The 25939-nt window shown below is 44.5% G+C and overlaps 1 protein-coding gene across 3 annotated transcripts in view; it reads right to left on the reverse strand.

Annotated features, from left to right (window-relative positions):
- Positions 1 to 4239: 4239 nt before the first annotated feature.
- Positions 4240 to 25939, reverse strand: part of RHOBTB1 (Rho related BTB domain containing 1) — a 68077-nt gene continuing 46377 nt past the window's right edge. For all 3 annotated transcript variants that reach the window (XM_082673794.1, XM_082673793.1, XM_082673795.1), the window contains 7 exons: positions 23462 to 23647; positions 19707 to 20686; positions 17900 to 18018; positions 11972 to 12122; positions 7951 to 8039; positions 5217 to 5322; positions 4240 to 4674 (listed from right to left, as the gene is read on the reverse strand). In XM_082673794.1, coding sequence (XP_082529920.1) covers positions 4505 to 4674; positions 5217 to 5322; positions 7951 to 8039; positions 11972 to 12122; positions 17900 to 18018; positions 19707 to 20686; positions 23462 to 23647 — 1801 coding nt within the window. In that variant the 3' untranslated portion in view covers positions 4240 to 4504. The remainder of the gene's footprint in view (positions 4675 to 5216; positions 5323 to 7950; positions 8040 to 11971; positions 12123 to 17899; positions 18019 to 19706; positions 20687 to 23461; positions 23648 to 25939) is intronic.

Below are 25939 nucleotides of genomic sequence, written 5' to 3' on the forward strand. Positions count from 1 at the left end.
CTCCTCCATCCTCCTACCACTTGCCTTTTCTCTTTCCACAGCTCTTATTTTCTAACTCTTTAATCACTGTCATGAAGCACTAAGCAGCGAGGCTGGCACACAGCTTGAGAAATGCAGGAAAAGACAATACAGTAATTTTGTAACGTGCAGAGTTGTCCTCTCTCCTGGATTTCTTGCCTGGGTATTTCACATGCTGAGTACACAGGTTTATTTACTGAGTGATAACTATGTGTCAGGCACAGTTCCAAGTGCTTTACATAAATCATCTCACTTAATCTGCACTAAAAACTCAGTGAAAGTTGTTTCCATTCTTTTCTGGATGACTAAAGCTTGGAGAAGTAGTGTATCTTTTCCCACACCAGTTAAACCTAACATTCCATGGGTATTATCCCTCCATTGGGGACTACCGTGAATCATCAAATCAAAAGGATGTTTATTTTTATCCGATTGGGAGGAAACAAAAAAAAAATGCCCAAACTTTGGTTGGCATCCAAGCAGAGAGATATGAATCAAGTTCTTTTCTTATTGATTGCCTGCTCCGTCTAACCATTCTTGTCTTGGGGATTGAGAATGTATTCAGACTCAAAGAATTTAAATACTCCTTCCATGGGGCCACATTTGGGAATCACCCATTTCATCTACATTCTGGAAATGCATGTCACTTACATGTTCTGTTCCTGGAGAACTGGTGAGCAACAGGAGGGAGTTGCTGGCAAGTCACTTCATGTCTCCTACTGTTGTTTCTAACACTTTCACGTCTGTGGATGTGCAACTGTATGATTGATTTGTTTCCACCCAAGAGTTATCTGCTCCCAAATTATTTCCATATTTTGTAGACTATAGTCTGTAAATGTCTAACTGATGAGGCACCTGCACATGAACCCAGTGAAATATCCCGCAGCTAAATGGCTTAAGTGAAAATACCCAACTTAAAGGCACTAGCAGCACAGGGTGAGATTTTCAAATGCAGCCAAAGGGAAGAGCATGGCTTCTCCTCTGACAGGAGGTCAGCAGTGTTGCCATGCCGGTGCATACATCACCTGCCTCCTAATTGGAAATTTAAGAGAGCAAACTCTTCATCTGAAAATTAAGTCATGAGATATGGAATAATCTCATAAATTAGCACTTTGGAAGAAAGGGGTGTATCCAAGGCTCACGGTGCTTAATTCAACTTCGGTGGCTCTGGTCAGTGCCCCTTCTCCCTCTTTATTTTTTAAAATTGTGTTTAGCCTTTTTCTTTTTCTTCCTTGTGTTGTTTCTTGATTACTTACACACATACACACACACACACAGAACACAAACACATTCTCCACGGCTAACTTTTAACTCTACCACTTTTATGCAATAGTCACATTCTTCTAGAAAAGAGGAATTATTGCTGCTTGCCCACTGGCATCCAATTAGGGCATTCAATTAAAGAAATACCCCATATATTTCCGTAAGAAAAAGTCTGGTAAATCTTTAGCTTGCAGAAAAGCATCCAATTCAGAAATGCTGCACTCATTAAGTTTCCAAATTCAGAATTCACTTTGTTTTTTCCTCTGACTGGCAGAATTTATTCTACTTAGCCAATGTCACAGTGATGAAAAACTGAATTTTGACAACTGATATACCATACAATGGAAGTAAGTGTGAAAAAAAAATCTTAGAAGCATAGAATTCCTGTTTTTGAATGTCTATAATGAAAATACTGGAGTTACCTGTAAACCAGTACAATTTGTGGTTCCTGTAATGCTGATACAGGGTTGCTGAAATCCTTGATGGTTTGCTAGGCATTGCCACAGGAGAGATTTAGACCAAGACTTTCTATGTGTAAGACCCCACTGGTATGCGTTACATAAAAGGTGTCTGACCTGGACCACCCACCTTTAAAAGGTGTGTAAATGTATTGGAAACTCACTGTCTTTTTCCTGCGGTTGTTTTTTATAGCTGTCAACTCCTTTCCATGGAGGCATAGGGAATTTGCCGCTCAGAAAATCCCCCCCTGTGACCTCACTGGAGACCCTTCTTCCTTCTGAGCTTGGGCAAATATTACACTGCCTAGAAGTCCAGAAATTTTTAACAGATTTTTCCAGAGGCTTTTCTCAGATCTGCTTCTGAAGAAAAGACTGATCTTCATGAGTCCACCAACGCAAACTTTGACTTAATTGCTGGTGGAATCCCCCAAAATCCGGTTATAAGAAGTCCATTAGGGGAATGGACTTAGTCCATTAGTCCATTTTTGTTTTTTCCAGAACTGTACCACGTCTAATGACATAACCATATTAGCCAAGAGCCAAGATCCAGACCCCGCATTTACATCATGGCATTGCACCATGCTGGCAATACTGAAAACAAAGATGACGGTCATTCAAGCTGCCTGGTTCCTAGAGGACACACAGCCCCCGTGACCCAGCACCTTTAAAGTTTTGACAGTTTTTTAAAAAAGCAATGAAAATGACACACATAATGATGGTAGTCCTTAAAGAAAAACTGGAGGCATTTTATAGCTAAACGATTTTACTGGCTTTTCGTGAAATAAAAAACACAAAACAAACCACCATGGTTAAAAGGCCATAATCAGCGTTAACCAAATGAACCAGCCACTTGGTTACAGTAGCTGATAACAAACACTAGTGGATATTATTGCTTATACCCAGGTTCATTTATATGTCCATTACATTTTGGCAAGATTACAATCACATGGGAGCTTTGGTTGTGTAAATTCCATTCTGACTACTCATCGAAAACTCAACTCCTACCATTTTATGATGGGATATATGCCGATCCTTCCTCTCATTCTGTCTCCTTTCTCCTTCCATTAATGACTTACAACCTATTGACCCCAAATTAAAGTAGAGGCATTTACAATCATCCTATCCTTCCCTACTCTGCTGCCCCCTCCTTTGTCATGAGAGGGTGATAAAGGGGCCTCTTTATGGCTGGGCCTCTCCCAGCTTTTGAATCTGGTGTGTATCCCCTGCCAGTCATAAATGTCCATCTGTAATCTGGATAGATTTTCAAATATATTTGGCTGTCAACATTGGAGTTTGGATTCAGCTGTCTCTTTTCCAACTTCTGAAAGGTAGAAAAAAAATCAACAGCTTTTAGCATCAGTAAATTGACTTCCTGAAAGAATAAGTCCCAGCCTCCACCATACAACATCCCTTGACAGGTATGGAAGTGTGGCCTGAAAATGCTCTGCGTGAGTGCTGTAACATTTTAATTTACAGAGAAGCAGTGATTGACGGCCTCTCAAAACTCCCCTGCTCAGTACTTTCTATTTTAACACTGAAAACTCAGACTGACAAAGGGTCAGAACTAACTCACAATAGCACCATTTCCTAGACTCTTGGAGTAAAATTCCCATCTTCGTTGGAGAATGCAGTGACCCTAGACGACCCAGCCTCCAGCTTCGTGCCTTCACAGGCCCCGCTGAATTTCAGCAGGGGTGGGTGGTCTGCCTTGGTATACTTCTGCAGCAACATGAGTTTTCCCTGGGAAGAGTTAAAAATATGGGTCTTACAAAGTGAAGTTGGCCGCAGGTGAGAGACCTGAGGAAGCCTGTTTCCAGTGGGGAGGTGTGACAAGCCTGCAGACGTTGGGACAGAGTCCGGGGACCCTTTCCCTTGCCCATCTCGATTCAAGTCAGTGGAGAATCTGCATGCAGAAACACGGCAAGATCAAGGAACACTGAGAGATGTACGTCCTAATACAGCAATCCGAACACCAATGCTCTTACGGTATCTTCTGTATTCAGGTCCACCAGAGAGTTTGCCCTGGATAATGCTGGGATTTAATAAGCCCTTCTAATGATTATAAAGATTGTCCTCTTAAATCTAGATGTTTTATACAACAGAAGATGTGATATCACTATATTTTACATGGCACATATAACCATATAATTACTAGCACTTACATGGCAAATATCGTAAATATTACACATTCTTGGAGTGGACTTTGTAATTATACCGATGCTATTCAGCAGAACAAAGATGAAACACTCCCTAACTTGCACTTTGGGGAATTTCATTCCAACCCTTTACTTCACGACAGAAGGATAACCCTCTAAGTAATAATGCTTGGTGATCACATGGGCAAAGAGAATCACAGGGCGACTTCATGGTTAATGTGTGGCTTGTAAAATAAAGTAATACACAGTATTTTCATTTACAAGAGACCATATAAAAATATTTTCCAATTTGGAATTCGAAACATGAGAGCTGGATTTTTTTTTCCTTTGTATAAAAAGAAATGAGATAACGGACTAAAGTTTATTAAGCCTTCTAACAAAAAATATACAAGTTTAAGGAATGCAGTGGGCGTCAACTTCCCTTTTTGTCCAGGCTCATGGATGGTGAGCTTGTGCTTTGATCCCAACACAGATAAATGCATGAAAGTGGAGGAAGAGCAGCGCCTGCCACCTGAACTACACCTTATCTCTAATAGTAAGACCGATTTTACAGCAGTGCTTTGAAAAGTGGTGTGTCAGATTTCTCCTTTTTTTTTTTTTTTCTCTTCTGCCTCAGGCGACCGCTGGAGATGAATTCCAGAAGCACCACTTTCGTCTCGAGTGATGTTTATTTAGTGCAATATCTTCCTTCTCTCTTTCCCTTTTCACACGCTGGTAGTGGTCTTCTTCCTTCAGGTACCACACGGGGGGCCAGCGGTGCCGCTCAAAGTATTCCTGGTTGTCTGGGGAAGGAAAGATGCAGATGGTGATACCTGCTGTTCATTCATGGCCTCTTTGTGCCAGTAGGTTCTGTGCTTAGGCTTCTTATATATGATTATCGTGTGCTCATCCCAACTACCCAATGGGCAGGGACTGTGGGCAGGGCCAGTGGCAGACTGTGACACCAGAGTTTTGAGAGGTAGAATCACTTGCCTAAAATCACACAGCTGGACACAGAGAGCCTGAACCCAGGACCCCTTCACTTCAGAGCGTAAGCTCGCTCCCAAGCATGCCTCCCTGGACAAGGGCGAGCCAGCAATCTCTGCTCGCTCCACAGCAGGGCATCCTGACCGCCCCCTCCGCCCAGATCCCCCCGGCCGTGGAGTTCTCCAGAGATGACTTCCAACCTCCAATTCCTTGGGTCACGTCACGTGAATCTGTGACGACCGCACAAGGAATTCTCCATGAGCTGGGGGCTGCCCGCGTTCCTTCTCGGGGGCAGTGAAGGTAAAGCCTTCAGTCACAGGTGAGGGGAACTGGACAGATGGGGACCGCACGGCCTCACCTGCAGATTTCGATTTGATCTCCTTGCGGAACTTGGAACAAACACTGTTGTAGTTGGTGCAGATGTGGTGCAAACACCAGGCGGCCAACTGGTGGGCGTTGTGAAACTGCAGGGAAGTGACCAAAAGGGGGTCAGACTCTGTTTTCTAAAGTGGGGCTACAAAGAAATAAAAAGCCACAGGACGGGTCAAAGAAATAAAGGGCCCAGATGACTAATTCGGAAACCTCTTGTTTTGACTACACGGTTTTGACTCTGCCCATGGTTCCGACGCCAGCCACGCGTAAGCGTTCGGCACACTCCCCCCCCGCCGCCCCCACTGGGATATGTGCGCTAAAAATAATCACTGTATCAGATCAGGAGTCTAAAGTATGCCTTGCCCTCCTCTTCTCCCCTTCCACCTGCCCTCTAATGGTAAGTGGCCGTGGCCTCTGGAAGGCACCAGACCATGGGAGAAAGCAGCGATGTCATCTCCGTTTAAGGAGCCCCGGCAACAGAAGCCTCCGTGTTGCATGTCGAAGCTCAGGTGGCTGGGGCCAGAGATCTAAAACAGGAGCACGAAAGATCAGTGCAGGAGCACGCGGCATGTGTGCCTGTCCTCCACCTGTCCTCTGGTTACATAAGAAGAGCAGGCAGTGTGGGCGGGGACGGAGGGATCCAGACCCTCGATCCACCCTCTCCTTTCTGAGCAGACGCTCAGGACAGCGGCAGCTGAGGAAGCCGTGACTGCAAAACACCCGATGCTCAAAAACCCACAGTCCACTCCCCATTCCCTCCCCCACTTTGGCAGGTCCCCCCACCCCTCACTCTTTCTGTCCAGGCCCCTGTCAGGCATCCATTCTGTTGTCTGTCGCTCTTGAAGTTTCTTTGAGCAGGTGAACCCCTGAAACCTACAGTGCGCTTCCTCCAGGGCCCCCGTCAGTGCCCTGAACAGAGGCCAAGAGGAAAGCCAACGCCCTCAGAAACTAACTCAAGGAACTCTCTGCAGATCATAAGCCCAACAGGACAGACAATTCTAGCAGGTGCTTCCGACTTCTCTCGATAATAGATTTCCTTCTGCAAGTCAGAGCAGAGCAGTGCGGTACTGGCGTTGGCTTGTACCTGCTCGAGAGCATCACAGAGCTCGGTGACTTCAAGTTGTTAAAGTTGGCCAGGTAGGGGTATTTACACCCCAGAAACTGGAAAATGCAACAGATCAGCGTCCCACCTGTCCCCAAGCTGACTGTTAAATACTTACCTCTTGGGTTAGGGTCTAACAAATGAGCTAAGATGTGGGAGACTCTGTCCTAAACTCTTCCTGCCACGGCTTGTCAGAGATGAGCAGGAATCATATTATTTCTTTGCAGGGTGTATGTGTGGGCGGGGTCGGGGGAGGTCACGGGGTGGGAACACACAGCAAACAAATAGACACGACTGTAAATCATTACCTCCAGTGGGCTGGCCCTATATGAAGTTCTGGGTCATCTGATTGTTCTCAAGGAGGCATACTTACTGGAGAGGGCACAGGTCATAAGCTGTCCTCCAGGCCTGTTTCAAAACACCCCCAAATTCCCTTTTGGACAGTGTTGATGGGGGCTTGCTGATTTGACTTGTGATTGATGTTTGCTCTCAGTTTTAACTGGAACCTCTGTGAGGTTGTTTTTCACATTGGATTTTAATAAGTTGTGCTTGTGTCTGTTTCCCTCAGTGGCCTAGGACGGCCCCAAGGGCAGAGAATCTACCCTGTTTGTATCTCCATGTCCTCTCGTCTAGGGTGGTGCCTGGTACAGGGGGAGAAAATACCAAATCCTTGTTGAATGTTAAGTCAGAGTGAGCAGGTTGCTGTGAAGTCCTGGTCCACCGTTTTCCCTTCTGAGAAATCTGGATTGAAACTGCCTGACCTAAGACTTAGTGAACCACTGCCCTGAGAAAGGGAATGAAGGAAGCCAAACCTAACAGGCCACAGAAAAAACGAAAGAGTTTATTCTTAGTTCCTTCAGAGTGTAACCTCATCGCCAGTAAGTCTAGGCCAGGGACTAGATAACTCTGCATACGTGCCTTGTACTATGAAAGGGCTTCCTCTCTTTGGTGCTCTTTCTGGAACATTCTCTCCCACCTGATTCTCAAAATAATCTGTAAGGTTGACAGGGTGTGAATTACCATCCTTATTTCCTACAGATGAGGAAACTGAGGCAGAGTTTAGCTTTGTGCATTAAGTAAGTTATGTAGTGACCAAGCCGAGGCTGGATCTCAGACCCTCTATGGGGGAAGGGGGCAAGTGTGTATGGGGATTATGGAAACACAACGTCAACAGTAACAAGTACTGATGTAAAAAAAAAACCCAGGAGGGCTGCAGTGAGACGTGAGGCATCCATCACTGGACTTCACGAAATTCTTGAAACTGTCTGATCTCGGCCAATCCGTGTCTGAGAATTCAAGGAAGGAGAGAGAATGCCTTCTCCTCCCATGCCCTGAGTTGTTCTCCCACATGTGAAGCTGGTGCCTCGGGGCAGGGGGAGGGGGCACAAGGGGGCTGGCGTGTGGGTGGGGTCCTTGTTGTTTTATTCAAACAAAGCCCAGCAGGGTGAACCGTGCATGAAACGTAAAACTCTCAGATCTTCTCGTTGCACACAGTGGGGGGCCTCTGTGACTCGGTGGTGACATCTTTATTTAGACAGATGCAACAGCGGAATGTTGCATCAGCGTTAAACGAACTGGTTGAACACACTGAAAAGGTGAAAGGCAAACTGCTACAAACCTGGGCCAATTCCAAATAAGAGAGCACTTCCCCGTCGATGCCCACGCCACTCATGGCGGCCCTGGTCAGCTCCTGGACAGCGTGCTGCTCTGGGGAGGAGAGAGGGAGCGGGAGAAAGTTAGTGCCTGGAGGCCATGGCCCGGGAGCAGCCACGAGGGGAGGAAGCACGGGTCACAGCTCCACGTGAACTGAAGCCAGGGCCCGCTCTGCCGCGCGCCTTTCAGCACGGGGAGTCCTGGTCTCCAGCCAGTGCACCGGCGACTCCGGGGATCCTTGTTCGCCTTCTGAAATATCTAGAGTCCTCCAGACCTTCTCTGTCCAATATGGTAACTACTGGCCACCTGAAACTATTAAACTTAAATTAATAATTAAAAGTAAACCAAGTAAAAACTTCAGGTCCTCAGCCACGCAAGCCGCATTTCATGTGTATCGGCCAATGCGGACACAGGAACTTTCCATCACTGCAGATAGTTCTGTTGGAGCGTGCTCCGGACAGGCCAGTACCTGCCTAGAATCCTCTATTTTTTTTCTTTTTTTGTGGTACGCGGGCCTCTCACCACTGTGGCCTCTCCCGTTGCGGAGCACAGGCTCCGGACGCGCAGGCTCAGCGGCCATGGCTCACGGGCCCAGCCGCTCCGCGGCATGTGGGATCTTCCCGGACCGGGGCACGAACCCATGTCCCCTGCATCGGCAGGAGGACTCTCAACCACTGCGCCACCAGGGAAGCCCTAGAATCCTCTAGACTCCGTAATATCTTCCTGCTTGACAGTTTCCCCATTCACATCCCTCCAATTCTCAGTACTCTCTGACCGTGGAGAGACTGAGTAACCGGAATGAGTCCAAATGGGGAATTAAAATTGTGAATGTGTACGTGTGTCTCAGCAGCAGCAGACAAGGGACATGTTCAACCTCTCAGATTCCAAAGGCTCGGGGGAAACTTCAGCCAGAAGTCAGACAAGTCTAGATGGGAGAGCCATTTCTGCTCTGAAGCTGTGTTCCAGGCTTCTAAGATGAATTCAAACTGTGGTTCGGAGACTGAGCTGTGTCTTGCCTCTGTTAGGCTGTTGCCCTCCTCTGGCGCTGACGTGTGGGTACAGTCTTGGCCCGGCATTTCTGGCTCCTTGATGCTGACGTATTCTTTTTTCATCTCTAGCACTGCATCTATTCTTCTAGTATATGGTCCAAATCATGCTTACTTTCTGCTCTGGTTCTATCGATACATACTTACTTGTTAGTCAGTACGCCCCCATCTGGTCAACAGGGTATCAAGATTGGGATGGTTTCTTTGACACAAGCTTCCTCAGCTCGATTGACAAACAAAGAACTATTTGGAACTAAATCTCCCAGAGGAGTCACTGGGTTTTTTGTTTTTTCTTTTCTTTTTTTTTTTTTTTTTTGCGTTATGCGGGCCTCTTACTGTTGTGGCCTCTCCCATTGCGGAGCACAGGCTCTGGACGCGCAGGCTCAGCGGCCATGGCTCACGGGCATAGCCGCTCTGTGGCATGTGGGATCTTCCTGGACCAGGGCACGAACCCATGTCCCCTGCATCGGCAGGCGGACTCTCAACCACTGCGCCACCAGGGAAGCCCTGTTTTTTCTTTTAAAATAAATTTATTTATTTTTGGCTGCATTGGGTCTTCATTGCTGCTCATGGGCTTTCTCTAGTTGCGGCGAGCAGGCTTCTCACTGCGGTGGCTTCTCCTGTTCTGGAGCAGGGCCTCTAGGCGCACGGGCTTTAGTAGTTGTGGCACGTGGCCTCAGTAGTTGTGGCACATGGGCTTCAGTAGTTGTGGCACGTGGGCTCAGTAGTTGTGGCACGTGGCCTCAGTAGTTGTGGCGCACGGGCTTAGTTGCTCCGCGGCATGTGGGATCTGCCCGGACCAGGGCTCAAACCCATGTCTCCTGCACTGGCAGGCAGATTCTTAACCACTGCGCCACCAGGGAAGTCCAGTCACTGGGTTTTAAATTTTAGGGAACTGCAATATTTCTTGATATTCATTTAACACTTTGCCTTGCAAGGCATTTTCACCCCAGAAACCGACTTTTAAACACTATGGTCTAAACACTCTATACTACACACCAAACACTATATAAAGGATTAAAGGAATCACCTTAGGAAGCTATTTACTAAATAATCATAATAGTTAATAATAGCATTTAATAAGAAAAGTAAACATACATAGAAGTCTATAGTTCACACAAGAAGGTTTCTTTGGGTCAGTTTCTTCCATATTTTCATCCCCACACTTAATATTTAAGCAAAAATGGCACTACTTCAAGATTGATTGCAAACCTTGTTCAGCAGATTTGCCTCCAAATTACTTTTGACTATTTAAAAAAATTCAATTTGTTTTCAAAGGACAAATACTTGTAAAAACTGGATAGTCAAATGGCTTGGGACTCTTACTTCTGAAAAAAAGAATTGCCCATTGCAGCCTCCTAGCAGCAATACTCATTTGAATCTATGACTTCAGGTATATTGGTTAAAAACCGTTTAAAAAAATGAATAGCAATACTTCAACCATCTCTTGTTATCCAACTGGTGAAGAAGGGAGGTAAGGAGAAAACTTTGATCTCCAGTTGGTTGAGTGTAGTAGAAACCTGGAATACAGAGAAGTAAATCTTTTCTCTAGAGACACTGGCAGAAAGTCAAGGGCAGATATGACTGGTTGGTTTGTTCATACATTCATTTTCATTTAATGATTCCACAAATCTTTACTGAGAACCTCATATGCTCAGGCACTTTTCTGCGTGCAGGGGATAAGCCAGTGAGCAAAACAGGCACTATTCTGCTTTCACGGTTAACAGGAGTCAACTAAACGTAGCAATAAACACCCTATTGCTAATCGAAACCTTTGGTGATGAAGCACAAGGTTTAAATTCAAGAAAAACAATATTCGAAAGCGTGTATCTTATTTTGACCTGCTTTGGCTCACCAACTGAGCAAGTCTAGAAATGATACATAAGATTCTGTGAAGTTAAAGCAAGTCTCCCTTTTTCCCAAAATGGTCTTGACAATGTCAGAACATTTTCTAAAATAGCTTTAAGAAAACCACTTACATAACGCTTACTAGGTGCCAGACACTGTTCCTAAGGCCTCTCTCTCTCTTTATATACATATAATCTCTTAACTCATTTAATCTTCATAACTCTGTAGTAGAATATTATGATCCCCATTTTAAAGAGAGAGAAAGCTGAGACCCAGAGCAGTTAAATCAAGCAGGAAATCAGCCAGCCAGTAAATAGTGGAGCCAGGATTTGAACCCAGGCAATCTGGATCTGTAGCCTATGTTCTTACCCACTGCCTCCTACTGCCTCTTTCTTTCTTTTTTTTTTCGTGGCTGCGTTGTGTCTTCGTTGCTGCGCGAGGGCTTTTCTCTAGTTGAGGCGAGCAGGGGCTACTCTTCGTTGCAGTGCGTGGGTTTCTCACTGTGGTGGCTTCTCTTGTTGCGGAGCACGGGCTCTAGGCGTGTGGGCTTCAGTAGGTGCAGCATGCAGGCTCAGTAGTTGCGGCACTCAGGCTTAGTTGCACCGTGGCATGTGGGATCTTCCCGGACCAGGGATCGAACCCGTGTCCCCTGCACTGGCAGGCAGATTTTTAACCACCGGGGAAGTCCCCTGCCTCTTTCTTAGACGCTGTGTCTGAACACATATTATGGGGATAAATGGACACAACAGAATTTCCAATTCCAAATGGAATTTCCAATTTCCAATTCTGTGGTCCACCCACAAATGAGGCAGAGGGCATAGAGCACGGGCTTCAGGGGCAGGGGCCATGCATTACTCAGCTTTAAATGTGCATCAGCAGGACCTACTACAAAGTAGGTGCTGAAAAAATAGTTGCTGAATTGAACTGGGCTGTCTGATACATTTGATCCGTTCATATCACCCTGTACCAGACAGTCCTATATTGGGTGCTAAAAAATAAATTTTTATTCCCTGGAAATCTTATTTTTGCTTAAATGCGATTTTGATAAATATGACAGTCAGACACCGCACGGCCCTGAGTCATCAGCCTTACCTGCAAGCGCGACCAAGTGTGGCAGGCAAAATCTGTTTGCCAAAGCAATTAGTTCCAGTGGGTCCAGGTCCAAGTTAGGTGACAACTGCTTGGTATAAAGATAATCCAGTACCGCCTGCATTGACATCTTGTTTATGTTCGGGAGATATACCTGAAAGGTTATTTGAAAAGGTAAGTTCTGCTGAAGAAAGCAGTGGGCACATTTTCAGGCTCTACTGCTTGTAAATATCCCCACTGTGTGATTCACTGTTAGTGAGTCTGGGACACCTTGCTTTGAGGCTGTGCAGAGAAGTCATTTACTATTTATGGCTTGAAACATAACCGTTTGATTTGTAGATGACAAAAAAGTGGGGCTGCCTGACAGCCTGATTTGGAATTTTTAAATGGCTGTTTGGGCTTATAAATCAGACCAATGGGCTGTACATGGATGACATTACAGGCCCTCCTTGCCAAGTACCTTATAATACTCGATTGTGGGGAAAGAAATCTCCTAGCAACATGACAGGTGTTGGGGGGAGCTGCACACTGCACTGTTGCTGACACATGACAGAGCCCAGCTGTCTAAGATGTCAAAACAAAGGATGAACAGCCACCCTAGTTGCCACAGTGACTGGCTTGATTCCAACCTTTCACTAAATGCGAGCATGGAATCAACTCTATGTCAATAAAAAAAAATTGAAAAGTATATGTTAGCATGACATACACACTTTATCCTTCCTATGACATAGACATAGAACTACTGGAACATTATCAGGTTTCAGCAGAGAATCCAGAGAAACCTGTGCTTGGGACATCTAGGGGAATGGCTGGGGAATGGGGAAGTGTTCCCTGGAGGATCCCCCTAATCTCCTTCCTGAGTACCTGTAGTTGTTGCCCATATTCCTACACGCTAGAGTTTGCTGGGGAGCCAGGGACTGCCTGGGAAGTAGAGTTCTGAATGTCTGGGCCTGGATCAACAGGGATATACACGTTACAGCAGGTATTCTTCACTTCACGAGACGTACCCTGGCAAAACACGGAACGGTGCCCCTAGTGCTTGCTATTTGGAATGACGATAAGAATTAACCCAACAGAAGGCCTCCTATGCACAAAGTACTGTGCTAATAAGCTTTCCACATGCATTATCTATTTTGATCCTTATATCCTCCCTAGGAGGAAGAGACTTTTATTTTTGCCATCTTACAGGTAAAGGGATGGAGGTTCAGGGAGGTTAAGTCCAGCGCCCAGGGTCACAGAGCTAGGAGGCTGGGGCTGATATCTGAACCCAGGAAACATGATTCTGAAGTCAGTGTTCAGAACTGCTGTGTAGGACTGGAAACCCTTCGTGGTAAGGAAGAAAGCTACACGACAGCACCTTATTTCACTAACAGTTGTTTAGAATTAGATTTCTAAGTTCAAAAGGATGAACAGTCACACACTTCTTAATTCTGGTACTTAATAAACCTCTCTATACAGCATAGAAAAATATATATCTATATATGATTACATTTATGAATTATATATGATTATATCTGTATATTATATATGATTACATCTATACTATATATCTAATCTCTCTCCATATATTTGTATGTATGTGTGTATATATGTGTGTGTATATATATATATATATACACACACACACACACACACACACACACACACACACACACACACACACACATAAAATGCCTCCACAATCTACAAGGGCCTTGTGGCCATTGCAGTCTTCTAGTGGTATGGTTGCAGAACTGTTTAGGTTATAGCAACCATCTATATAATTTTCCTGCATAGACACCAGCCACTTCAGAGAGGGAATATCCTTTCAGACAGTTGGAGTTTCCCTAAGTGTATCAAAGAGGGCCCAGAAAAATTCCTAGAAATATTAAGAAAATTACCCCCTCCCCTCTCAGACGGAGGGAAAACAATTATGATTCTATTAATAAGCTGCATGGGTTACTACCATCAATGACTTGACGAGCGTGATCATTTCAAGTTTCTAGCACAACCTCTACAATAAATAAAACCTGGCAAGTAGAAAGTATTACTTATACCACTTTGAAATAGAGAAGCTGTGGTGTTGTAATTGCTATTCCAGTGACTCTAACACCGGTTATATCTGTGTGTCTACATGTTTGCGCACACATGCGTTTATCTTGTACAGACATGAATTTATGGCAAATATGGCAAATGACATAGGGCAAAATTTCATTTCTCTAGAATGGTGCTTGGATTCGTACCCCTTTTAGATAACTGAAGGTTAATTAACTTGTGAAACTTTAAGATCTGGGCCATTGTGATAGTAAAAATATATACATTTTACCAAGTGCTAAGTGCTCTAAAGTGTTAGTGATTATCAATAAAAAAAGTCCCAGAGTTTCCTGTGAGCACCTGTTCTCCCAGGGATGGGGATGTCTGCTGTTTCTGAAAATAACGGATTGGAGGACAGGGCAAGAGGCTGGGGCAGGCCCAGAGAGGTGTTGCTAAAATGCTCTGTGACCTTTGACAGATCACCCTCTCTGAACCTCAGTTTCCTCATCCGTGACACGGGAGGGGTTTGGAATACATGACATCTAAAGCTTCTCTTCACTGAGATGACGGATTTTGAAGTTACCCAGATGACTTTAGCAATTTTTGCTAAGAGTGCGTTCTAAGTCATGGCAAAATGGACATCCTAAATGGAAAGAAGTTGTTTCTGGCGGCCGGAGATGACAGTGGATTCCAGCAAGCAGCCCTGGCCCAACACTTCCACTGTCTTCAGAGCATTCTGACATTTGGAATCATCCATGACCTACTGTTTCCTTCTTGCTTAATATAACACTGACATTTTTTTTTAAAGCAATGGCTCTTTGGGGCAAATAATGTTAGGGACCCTCCGAAGTAACCAGCAAATGAGAAAAAACTAAAACACTTTCAGAACATGCATTTCTTTCCCCCTCGATGCTGATTCTCTGTAAAAGGCTGTTTCTGTGATTTCAACATTTATAATGAACTGAATAGCAACAGAGCGACCGTTTTTATAGAACTTTAAAAAATAATACAAATACAAGAAATGGAATTAAAAATGTTGTGCCCTACCTGCTGAATGTAGCTTTAAAAAATAAAAGAATATAATGCTACCCTAAACAACGACCCATATTCCAGTTTAGTTGGTTTAAAATTTTAATTGTGAAGATCAGCTCAGACTATCAGGCTTATAATTAGAGATGGTCTCATAGAGAATGAGAGAGTATTCTAGATCCAGAGCATTGCTTCCTACAAGCCGGCCATGCATTTTTAATGAACCACTTGCTGAGTACCTCTGGGGAGAAAATTATGCTTACTGCTACATTAAAAGTAATGAGAAAAACAGAAGTAAATTACAGTGTCTTCTTAAATATTAAATGACAAAAAAAGTTAAAGGAACATCAGTGGGCATATTTTATTCCTTTCTGGATATGCATGTGAATTCTATTAATGCAAAAAAAAAAAAAGGCTGGATTTTGTGGAGGATGTCAGATTTTCAGAAGACAAAGAGTTAAAAGGTGGCCTAGGAAGAAAAGGCCCATGTGAATACGCGCCTCAATTAACCATGAAGCATTTATTGGGCCTTTAACCAAATGCCTCTTCTTACCCCCATAACCATCTCTACTACACTTCGCTAGTTTAGGAAGGGAACTGGGGGCTTGTTACCTGAAGGCTTTTGGGGGACAAAGATCTTGAGCTCCTCATGGAAACAATTTAACAGGAATCCTCCAGGATAATAGTCACTGACACTCCTTGAGCCTTTGCACGTTCTAGGCACCAAATCTGATGCTTTACACGCGTATCCTCATGCCTTACCTGCCCTTTGAAAAAGGTTCTCTTGCGGTCCCCGTTTTAGAGATGAGGACACAGGTCTAAAGGGGGTCAGACTCTTGCCCAAGGTCAAGCTGAGACTAGAGTTCATAACTATGTAAATTACAGTCCACCCTGGAAATCACGAGAAAGGGCGGGAAAGGCTGGACATATCCACAGCTCATGCCATTCTTTGTATACGAGGTGCCCTGGCACAGACCTTCGGTTGCTTGGTTCCAGGGCCTTTGTCTCTTGAGCTGGGTTGAATCTCTACATCCCTATCAGGCTCAGCTGCAGTTCTCAATGGTGAGTGACCTGGTCCTTAGGGGGTGGGGGGCAGGGTGAAGCTAAACAGGTGTCGTCCCTGGGAGAGGCTGTGGCGCCGCGTACGCGTGTGGTTCACATCGCTGACAAGTTTTTGTTTTGGTCACCTCTCCCGCACATTTTAATCTGGACACAATTACAGTCCATTCTGGGAAGGGATAAAGGGGATTAGCATTTGTGAGGTCAGCTCTGACAGTGTCCCTTTGTGGGACAATGGGCTCCTGACCTCGATCAACTTCTCTCTGCTGCGTGAAGAGCAGGCTATCTGCGGCACTCTTGGCACACACTTCAGAGAGCTGGAAAAAGAAGGGAAGCGAGCCTCTGGACTCTTTATCTCAGGAGATTACTGAAGTCGGCGACGTGCCAGTTGGATGAGGTTTTATGAATTGGTGGCTTCCCCCAATTTTCTTGGAAGTGAGAGGGAAGGAATATCATCAATGCTACCGGCATCCAAATAGGACTGAGGTCATCTGGCATTTAGCGCTTACGACGTGCTTTGCAAGTATCAACTGTCACACCTCACAACCACGTTACGGGTTTACGATCGCCTTTTCCAGATGGGGAGGCTGGAGCCCAGCAAGGTGGTCACTTGCCCAAGGCCACTCAGCTTTTTATGTAGGGGAGTTGGGGGATCTGAGCCTCAAGCCCTTTCTTCACTGGGTGGCCTCTACCAGCTGCTGTCATCTCAGTAACGATGCTCCCAAACACCTTTGATGGCCCAGGAAAGACTTCATTTAGCTACAGGCAAGGACCTCCTGGTTTACAAAGGCTGGCAGACACCAGAAGAGGTCATCCGGATAATTCTAACATCTTTTCCCCCAACAGACAGTCTTTGGCTGGGGGTCGGTTTAGGAGCAGTGTAGTTTTTTCTGGAAGCAGGAGGGTGGCCTAGTGACAGCTGGCCCTCCTGGCTTGGGATTCTAGGATTCTGTTTCCCTACTTGGGGATGCAGATGCAGGCGTCTGGGTCACAAAGGGAGTGCTCGGATTTCTGGTGTGAGCCCCCCCCCCCGCCCGCCCCCTTGGAAAAGTTAGCTATTGTTTTCTGTATTTCTGTTAAAAGTTTGGAGAGATGCTGAGATAAGCATAACAAGCCTCTTAGGACAATAAGCTTGTGTCCCCATGTTTTATTTTTTCTTAAAAAAGATGGTTAAGAAATACCTGCAAAACTTGACAGAAAAAATGCCCACCTCTAGGCTAAAGTTAGAAACGCTCACCTCTAGGCTAAAGTTAGAAACGCCCACCTCTAGGCTAAAGTTAGAAACGCTCGAAGGGAATTTTTCTGTCTTTTCCAACAGTTCGTAAAACGGTGGAGATACAGGGTCTCCAAGATACTGCTTGCTCTGCTGTAAGAATATCCCTCTTGGGCTTCCCTGGTGGCGCAGTGGTTGAGAGTCCACCTGCCGATGCAGGGGACACGGGTTCGTGCCCCAGTCCGGGAAGATCCCACATGCCGTGGAGCGGCTGGGCCCGTGAGCCATGGCCACTGAGCCTGCGCGTCCGGAGCCTGTGCTCCGCAACGGGAGAGGCCACATCAGTGAGAGGCCCGCGTACCAAACAAAAAAAAAAAAAAAAAGAAAGAAAAAAGACGACGGTGACCTGACACTGAAGCACTGCCTAAAAAACTATTCCGGATTTCCCTGGCGGTCCAGTGGTTAGGACTCCAGTCTTTCACTGCAGGGAAACAAACAAACCTATTCCAAGTTAGCAGTTAAAGAATCGAAGTCCTCTGGCCAGTTAAACACTTCCTAACATAAATACACATGCACGTTCATAAACATGCCGCTTGGGCTTTTCGGAAGGCACCTACCTCACTGTTGGCGCTTTCGATGAACGACCCCCCGAACATGGCAGCCATCCACTTGCAGCTGCAGATCAGCAGCGGTTTGTGGGCACTGATGGCTCCGTCGTCCAACTTAAATGTCACATCTGCCCAAGGATGGAGGAAGCACAAGCGTGAGCCAACCTCCCCGAGAAACTTCCACCCACGCGCCTCAGCCTACATCTCTCGTCTTCTCTCCTCCATACCTTTAAGCACTGATGTTGTGTCCACCCCTCCCCAACCTCCCCGGCACCCCCCGACCCCCCGCCTTGGGCACACCCAATTCTCACCGTGTCCTCCGAGGATTAAGGAGTAAGCAGTTAAAATTACACAAAGGGTCACAACACAAATTCTCTGAACCATAAAGTAACGTAAAGGAGAGGAATATTTTTTCAGCCTTATTATGAAAAATTTCAAACATAGAGAACAGTGGAAAGAATAGTACAACGACAACTTGCTTTTCACATGCTTAACATTTTGTCATGTTTGCCTTAGCGATATATATATTTATATATTTTACATTTATGTAGACATTTTTTAACAGCATGATACTTCACTCCTAACTACTTTATTAATAAAGAATTTTCTAAAAATAAGAACATTCTCCTAGATAACCATACCATTATTATTTTTAAGAAAATTAGGAATAATTCCCTAATATCATCCATTATCTAGTTCATATTCAAAATTTTCTAATTACCCCCAATTGTATTTTATAGTTTGTTTGTTTTTTTTTTAAACAGAATCCAATTGAAGCTCCCACACTGTATTTGGTTAATATACCTCTGTAGTAGGGAAAGGGAGATTTCATCATGTTCACTTAAGGTCTATTGTTTACTTTACTGTGGGTTTGTGACATTTCATTAACTTTCAAGACTGCTTCTGTACCATGACGGTCAATGTCTGGAGTAAATATTACGCAAAGCTTCAAAATTAATGAACAGATTCAGCTACCCCCTATTACATGTATATTACTATGACAGGCATTATGAAAGAGAAAGAAAAATACAAGTATCCCTGTAAATAGAAGTCAGGAAGTCAAAGTTTTACAATGAAACATACACAGAGAGAACAAAAACGACACACGCCTGTAAGATAGGACAAGCATGGGCCAGTCGCCCATCTTGGATACAGGCCACCAGGGTGCTTAAGCAATTACATAAGGGCGCTGTGGGCAGCCCTTGGCACAGTTATCAAAGACAACGAAGGGGCAAGAAGGATACAGATAAGCAGGGTAAAGGAGGGTAAGAAGTGAAAGGAGAGGGATTAGAGGCAGATGAGGCTTTCCAGATGGGAATGCAGAGGGTCACCGAAATGGCCTCAAGGATTTCAGTGGCCTCGGGAACAAAGGTCACTGATTTTTGTCATGGGTGTGTGCCGAAGGGTCAAAACAGACTTGATCAGGGAAGGAATCCTGGAGGGCAGTTGTGAGCATCAAACCAATGGCTGAGGCTCACGGGTAGCTCGACCTACCCTTGAGGAGCGCTGTGACAGCACGGGGCTTTAGGGGGCAGCTTGCGTTCAAATCCTGGCTCAGTCATTTACTACCTGTGCAACCGTGGGCCAGTTACCTAACCTCTCTGTCCCTCCGTTTCCCCATCTGCAAAACGGAGATCATCAGATTTAACCCTCAAGTCTGTGAGAATGAAATAAGCAAAATACGTGGAACTTGGGTACGTGGGGGAAGAGTACTTACGTACGCTAGTGACGGTTACCCTTCCCCTCCTCGTGTCTGGCTAACGTTTGATCAAAGGCAACCAGAGGTATCGATGACTTTGCCATTGGACCCACTCACCTGAGAACGTCCCCTTGCTGAGACACTCTTTTATCCGGTTGGCTTTCCGGACGTGAAACGCTTTCGTAATCTCCTGGTTCATGAAGGCTTCCTTGTTCATGATGTTCTCCACCATCATCCGCAAATCAAACATCTCTAGGACCTCTGCTATCTGAGCCAGGCCCACCAGATCCTTTTCCTTTTCATCCAGTTGCCCCGTATAGAGAAACTGGAGCAGGGTCCGGAAAGGGCCTGGCTGGACGGATGGGTCCATCCTGACCACAGTCATGGGGCCCACCCGCTTCGAAATGGGGTTGACCTGCATCTCCTTGTGCATGGCAACGAAGCCCTTACTCCAGCCTGACAGGGTCTGTGTCTCCGCCGCTGAGCCCTCGGCCTCCAGCCCCGGGGTCTCCTGCTGGGACAGGTTCTGGCTTGAGGACGTCCACTGATCGGCCTGAGGTGTCCTTGGGGTGCCCTCCTCCCTTTCCTCGTCTGGATCAAGACTCAGGGGCCGCCCCTGGAAATCCCTGCTTTGCTTCTCTTGCTCACAGGCTCCTTCGCTCCAATGGGGGGTTTCTTCACATTCCATTAAAAAGAGATCATAAAATTTGGAAGAGGAGGTAGCGAGGTAAATCCGGTGTGCGAAGATCTGCTCCTGGTCCTGGAGGATGAACAGGACGTCAGCGCACAGAGGATTGTCCAGTAAACAGGCGGCTTCGTTCGTTCCTGTGGAGGGACATTCTGGAACTTTGATGACCGGTGGAGGGGCTTTTGGAGGTAGGAACGGTGCCTGAAGTAGAGGTTTCTGGACTTTCTTTAGGTGGGATTTCCAGAACTGCAGGTGCCGGCGGGAAATGAGGGCGGCTCGGATTGCATTGTCAAACACATCCTTGATTCCAAACTGGTCAAACACGCTTGTTTCGTAGTAGGGTATGCCCAGTTCCTTTGCAACCTCTCGGCCTTTTTCTGGGGGCAAGATATCCCCTCTCTTTATGGGCCTGAAATAGAATACTTTAAAAATTAGAATCAGTCTTCTTTCAGGAAAGAAAATAGTAACCAGGGCCTATCTAAGCACCTACATGGATTATACATTTAAAATCCTATTCAGGCTTTTAACCAGACTCTTGAAAAATCTACCAACCTTAAGACTTGCAAATATAAAGGACTTAGGACTGCAGGAGAAAAAAAAAATTGCTTCTGGTAGTAACAACAGTAACTCAAGTATCAGCCATTTGCTAGCTATGTGATCCTGGACAAGTTACTTAACCTCTTTAAGCCTTGGTTTTCCCATCTGTAAAACAGGAAGAATAATAGTGAGTACTTGCATCTCAAAGGACGATTGGAAGGTTTAAATGAGATATTTGCCCAGCACAGTACCTGTTCCACAGTAAGTGCTTGAGACACGTTGGCTGTTATCATCATTGCCACCATCATCTGCATCATTTTCATTATTATCCCCTTATGCTTACGTTTTGCTGTATACCTTAAAAATCAATCCATAGTCATTTTCTCACTTGAGCCCCAGAGCAACTCTATGGCTATTATATTTGTTCTACATTCTGAAGAAACTGAGGCAGAGAGGTTAAAGGGTTTGCCTAAGGTCACATTTGCAAGTTGCTGAGAGACCTTTCCTAAGCAATGAGAGTCTAGAACTCCCTGGTTCTAGACTAAATGGTCCATGTCCGACAGCTCATTAAGTCTCCTCTATTAGGTGTGTGAGCCTTATTTCATATCTCACCGCTTCTCTTTACTTCCACACCCTTCAGTCAGGCCCTCATCATCTTTTGCCTGGACTAGTACATAAGCCTCTGAACTCATCTTTCTTCAGATTCTCCACATTTTCTCTCACAGTGCTCACTGTTGCACGAAAATTCCTCACATAATACAAGTATGACTTAGCCGCAGTTCTTTAAAAAAACTTCCTCTGGTTCCACAGAGCCCATGGAATAAAGTCTACACCCTTTAGACCGGCACACAAGGCCCATTTACAATCTAATCAAAACCCAGGAAGCCAAATGTCTGGAAGCAGTACTGGCAGAAGAGTGCCGTAATTATGGCATTACCATGGTCAAGACACAGATGGATTCCAGAACGTAGGCAAGATGGGATCTGTCGTTATGCTCTTCACACACACATCCTTGGTTCTGAGACACACTCTTAGGAGATGATCTTCCTAAATAAATATTTGGCTTACGAGACCAAGGGTGATGTGTGTGACAGGCACCGGCCTTAGGAACAATAAGAATACTGGGTAGAATTTGGATTTGAGGACCTAGATGGAAAACTACAGCTTGTTGTAAAGGCGGAAGGGAAGTGCAGAGAGGGAGAAGGGTTAACTTCATCACAAACTGATGAATCTCTTTAAGGCTTAGCTCAGATGCCACCTCCTTCATCAAATCTCAGAACTGTCTATGGAAAGGACTGTCCCCTGGAGCTCTGTAACTCTCCTCCAGGCCTCCGCACATCCACGGTGTGAGGCCCGACTATCCTAACCTTTGAAACAGAAAGTTCCGGGGCCAGGGGCTCATCTCTCATTTGCCCAGAGTCCTCTTTCCCTCTACGTGGCTTACGATATTCAATTCCTAGTCCCTGCATTTAAGAATAGAAGGAACATGAATTGTTTTCAGAACATTCATCCAAGACATACCTAGAACATCAGAAATTATCTCAACAAAGTACCATTTGCTTTTGCTGTGAGAGCATAAAAACTTGTATCTGTATAAAATTTTCTAACAACCCTATTAAGGCAAGTACCTGCCTGGAAGGAAGGTATTAATATCAACATTTTGGGGAAAGCTATGCTCACCAGCAAAAAATGGAGTTAAGCATAAAACGTATAAAATTATTTTTTAAAGGAGAATATTGAAGGAGCACAGCTTTTGGAAAAACTCTTATTCCATGCCCCCGCCACCAAGATTGGTATCCACATTTTATACAGACTGAAACAAACTCTCCTTCAAGTTGTATTTTAAACGTGTGACGCTCTAAACATATCACCACTAGAGCCATTTGAAAAGCAGTTTTGCAACCATAGGTGTATATAATTTTTTAAAACTTGACACTGCCAACTTGGGAATGAAATACTCTCAGAGGTTGGATGGAGGAAAATGAGAAGATTAAAAACACCTGGATAGGGCTTCCCTGGTGGCGCAGTGGTTGAGAGTCCGCCTGCCGATGCAGGGGACACGGGTTCGTGCCCCAGTCCAGGAAGATCCCACATGCCGCAGAGCGGCTGGGCCCGTGAGCCACGGCCGCTAAGCCTGCGCGTCCGGAGCCTGTGCTCCGCAATGGGAGAGGCCACAGCAGTGAGAGGCCCGCGTACCGCAAAACAAAACAAAACAAAACAAACAAACACCTGGATATATGTGTTTGCATGAACCTGATGTTCCTGGGGGCAAGAATTATGGCTGATGGCTCTGAACGTCAGTTAACTTTACTATAATATAATTTCCAGAAAGACATTATTATGAGTAGCTAACAGTTTGTTTACTACTTTACAAAGTTCAAAGCACTTTTATACACTCCGTATCATAATTAGAGAACTCACTTCAATCACTGGTCAACCATTTTACAGAAATGGGCTCCTGCCTAAGAGGTGAGAGGGGTCAGGGACACACACCCCTTCCTCATGTTCAACAAGCAAACCTAAAGCATATGGCTGACTGATGGGGCCCCAGAGCCACTGAAGAACAGAACCCAAGGCTACAGAGACATCTGCTACCTCTAAATTTTAATTTGGCCGGCACAGGGAAACACTGAGTCCCTCGGCTTACCTTGCTAAAGGGCGTCTGGCTCTATTAACAGCCTCGAGATCGGCATAGCGGAGATCTAGCTGGCAGCCAACTAGAACAACAGGTGTGCGAGGGCAAAAGTGCTTGATTTCTTGATACCACATCGTTTTCACATGATTTAGGGAATTGGGATTAGCAATCGAAAAACAGAGGACCACAACGTCGGACCTAAAAGGAAATCACACAAGAAGCTGTATTTTGCCTTTTAACTTGTATTTTCTCTTTCATCATTATGGGTCCTCCCCTCCCCCATCCATCTAATGCCATATCATGTCACAGTTTAAAAAAAAAAAGACCAGATATTAAAATACATCTTGGTGTCATGCAAACAGCCCATTAAGCCTCCACATTCCAGCACCCGCACAGCCTGAGTTCATTTCCATGTTGCACTGCAGAAGGGTTTCCAGTGACGTTATTTTACAGTACGGATGGGTTATCCAAACTAGACTCAGGTCTGGAACCACCACATGCTGAACTATTTCTGTTCATCACAAGAAATAGTTTCAAGATAAAAGAAAATAATAAAAAAATACCATTTACCACTGTAAACAGAAAGGTGATGATGACTCAATGAGATAAAGCAAACAGTTTACGCATTACAAAAAAATGTAACAGGTATTTGCTGTACAGGGTCGGCAAATACACAGAAGGATTTCTGCCCTTCTTCTCCCTTAAGCACACATGGAGAGAGCACAACCACTTATCTTTTTCTGAAAAGGAAAAGTCCTGAACTTGCAGGAATTTCGACTTTTTGCTGGGTGTAAGGCAAGAAGGTAGTATTTAACATAAAACTAGCCGGAGTTAGTCAGACGGCTAATAAGATGGATGAGAAAACGTTGGAAGCAGATTTCTCAAATGTGCTACATGACACAGAGCAGATATATGGAAAAAAGGAAAATTGTTTTATAGTCAGTTGTGACATAAGGATCTTCCATGTTTTATATAATAACTTATCATTCTAGGAGCCAAAGAACTGTTTTACAAAACAGTTGTCAATTATGGTGTTTGACAGATAATTGCTAAAAGGTATCTTTAATAAGAATTATAAACCATCTTTCTAGGTTCAAATGTGCAGAATGATGACTGTGAAAACATGGAGGCAGAAGAATATAAAGAATAGAAAAAGTTATAACCAAGGATTCAAGACTATTTTGCAGCTATATTCAGAAATAAACTCACAATTTTATTAGATGTTAATTTATTGCCTTTATTGTTTATATAATGAGAAGAATCAAGTCGATGAATCAAAACACCATCTTTTTAAATCATTAATGAGCTTCTCTCCCTACATATCAATGAAGAGAAACAAATATATCCAGGCAACCATAAAATTTCTAAAAATAATCATTTGCAATGCAGCAAACTGCAGGGTGCTTACATTAAATGTAATTCACAAGTTGAGTATTTAAATTTATATCCAAGAAAAACGGCACCAGACCACGACAAGTAGAGGGGAAAATCCTGACATTAAAATATTTACTAATTATAAAAGAGGACCCTAGGACTCAAAGCAGATGAGTGTATTAATCTGCATGTTTAAAATGCCCTTGAAATAAAGATCTTATCAAAGATTCTTGGGTACTGGAAAATATAATGTCTGTAAAAATATGCATAACTATATAAATGAAAGGGAAGCATGTCTTGTCTCTGGGATTCTGATTTAGTTAGCAGAATATTCTGTGCACAGCCTCACTTCTAATCAGCATAAATAATAGTATCCAGTAAAGTCAAGAATGCTTTGAATGTTACATTTTTTAGGAGCTGAGTTTTCTATTATTCATAATTCTATTTATATAGGATATCTGATGCAGCTCTGCTGTAAGCTTCAGCCTGATCGTAAAATAAAGCTGCTAAGAATTCTGCACAGCGAGAATAATATGGCAGGATCTCAGGTTCAGAATCATAGGGAAGGAATTGAGAAAACGTATCCACCACCTAAATGTGGAACAGTACCTATTGATATATGTATAAATTTTTTCTAATTGGTGCCTTCTATTTCCATATTAAGGCACATGGCTATAAAGAAAATCACTCTCAGAGTTGAATTTATATGACAGACATGTAGCAAAATGTCAATTCTGCTATCTAATTTTATGATACAGCATGTGAGGTTTTGAAATCAGAGCTAGCTCTGTTGCCAAGGTTACCGTGATAACACTCATGCCACTGAACCTATACAAGTTTCTATCCAGATGACCCGTAAACAAGTACAGACAGGACCTTGGGGGCTGGAAAAAACGGCATCTCCTGATGATAGCAGCACAATGCCATTGCACAATACGCGTCCGGAGGGCCCAACTTCTAACTATGTCACGTCAATATCTCAGTGCATGAAATGCTGTTGGAAAGCCAGAAAAATAATTCAATGCTCTGTAAATATTTTGCCTCAAAAGGATGATAGTTAAAGAGAAGAGGCTGTACTGAGAGCAACGCTACCTCTGAAGCGAAAATAACTTGAGT

The sequence above is a fragment of the Grampus griseus genome (assembly GCF_964374135.1).
Source record: "Grampus griseus genome assembly, chromosome: 16".
NCBI classification, from domain to species: Eukaryota; Metazoa; Chordata; class Mammalia; order Artiodactyla; family Delphinidae; genus Grampus; species Grampus griseus.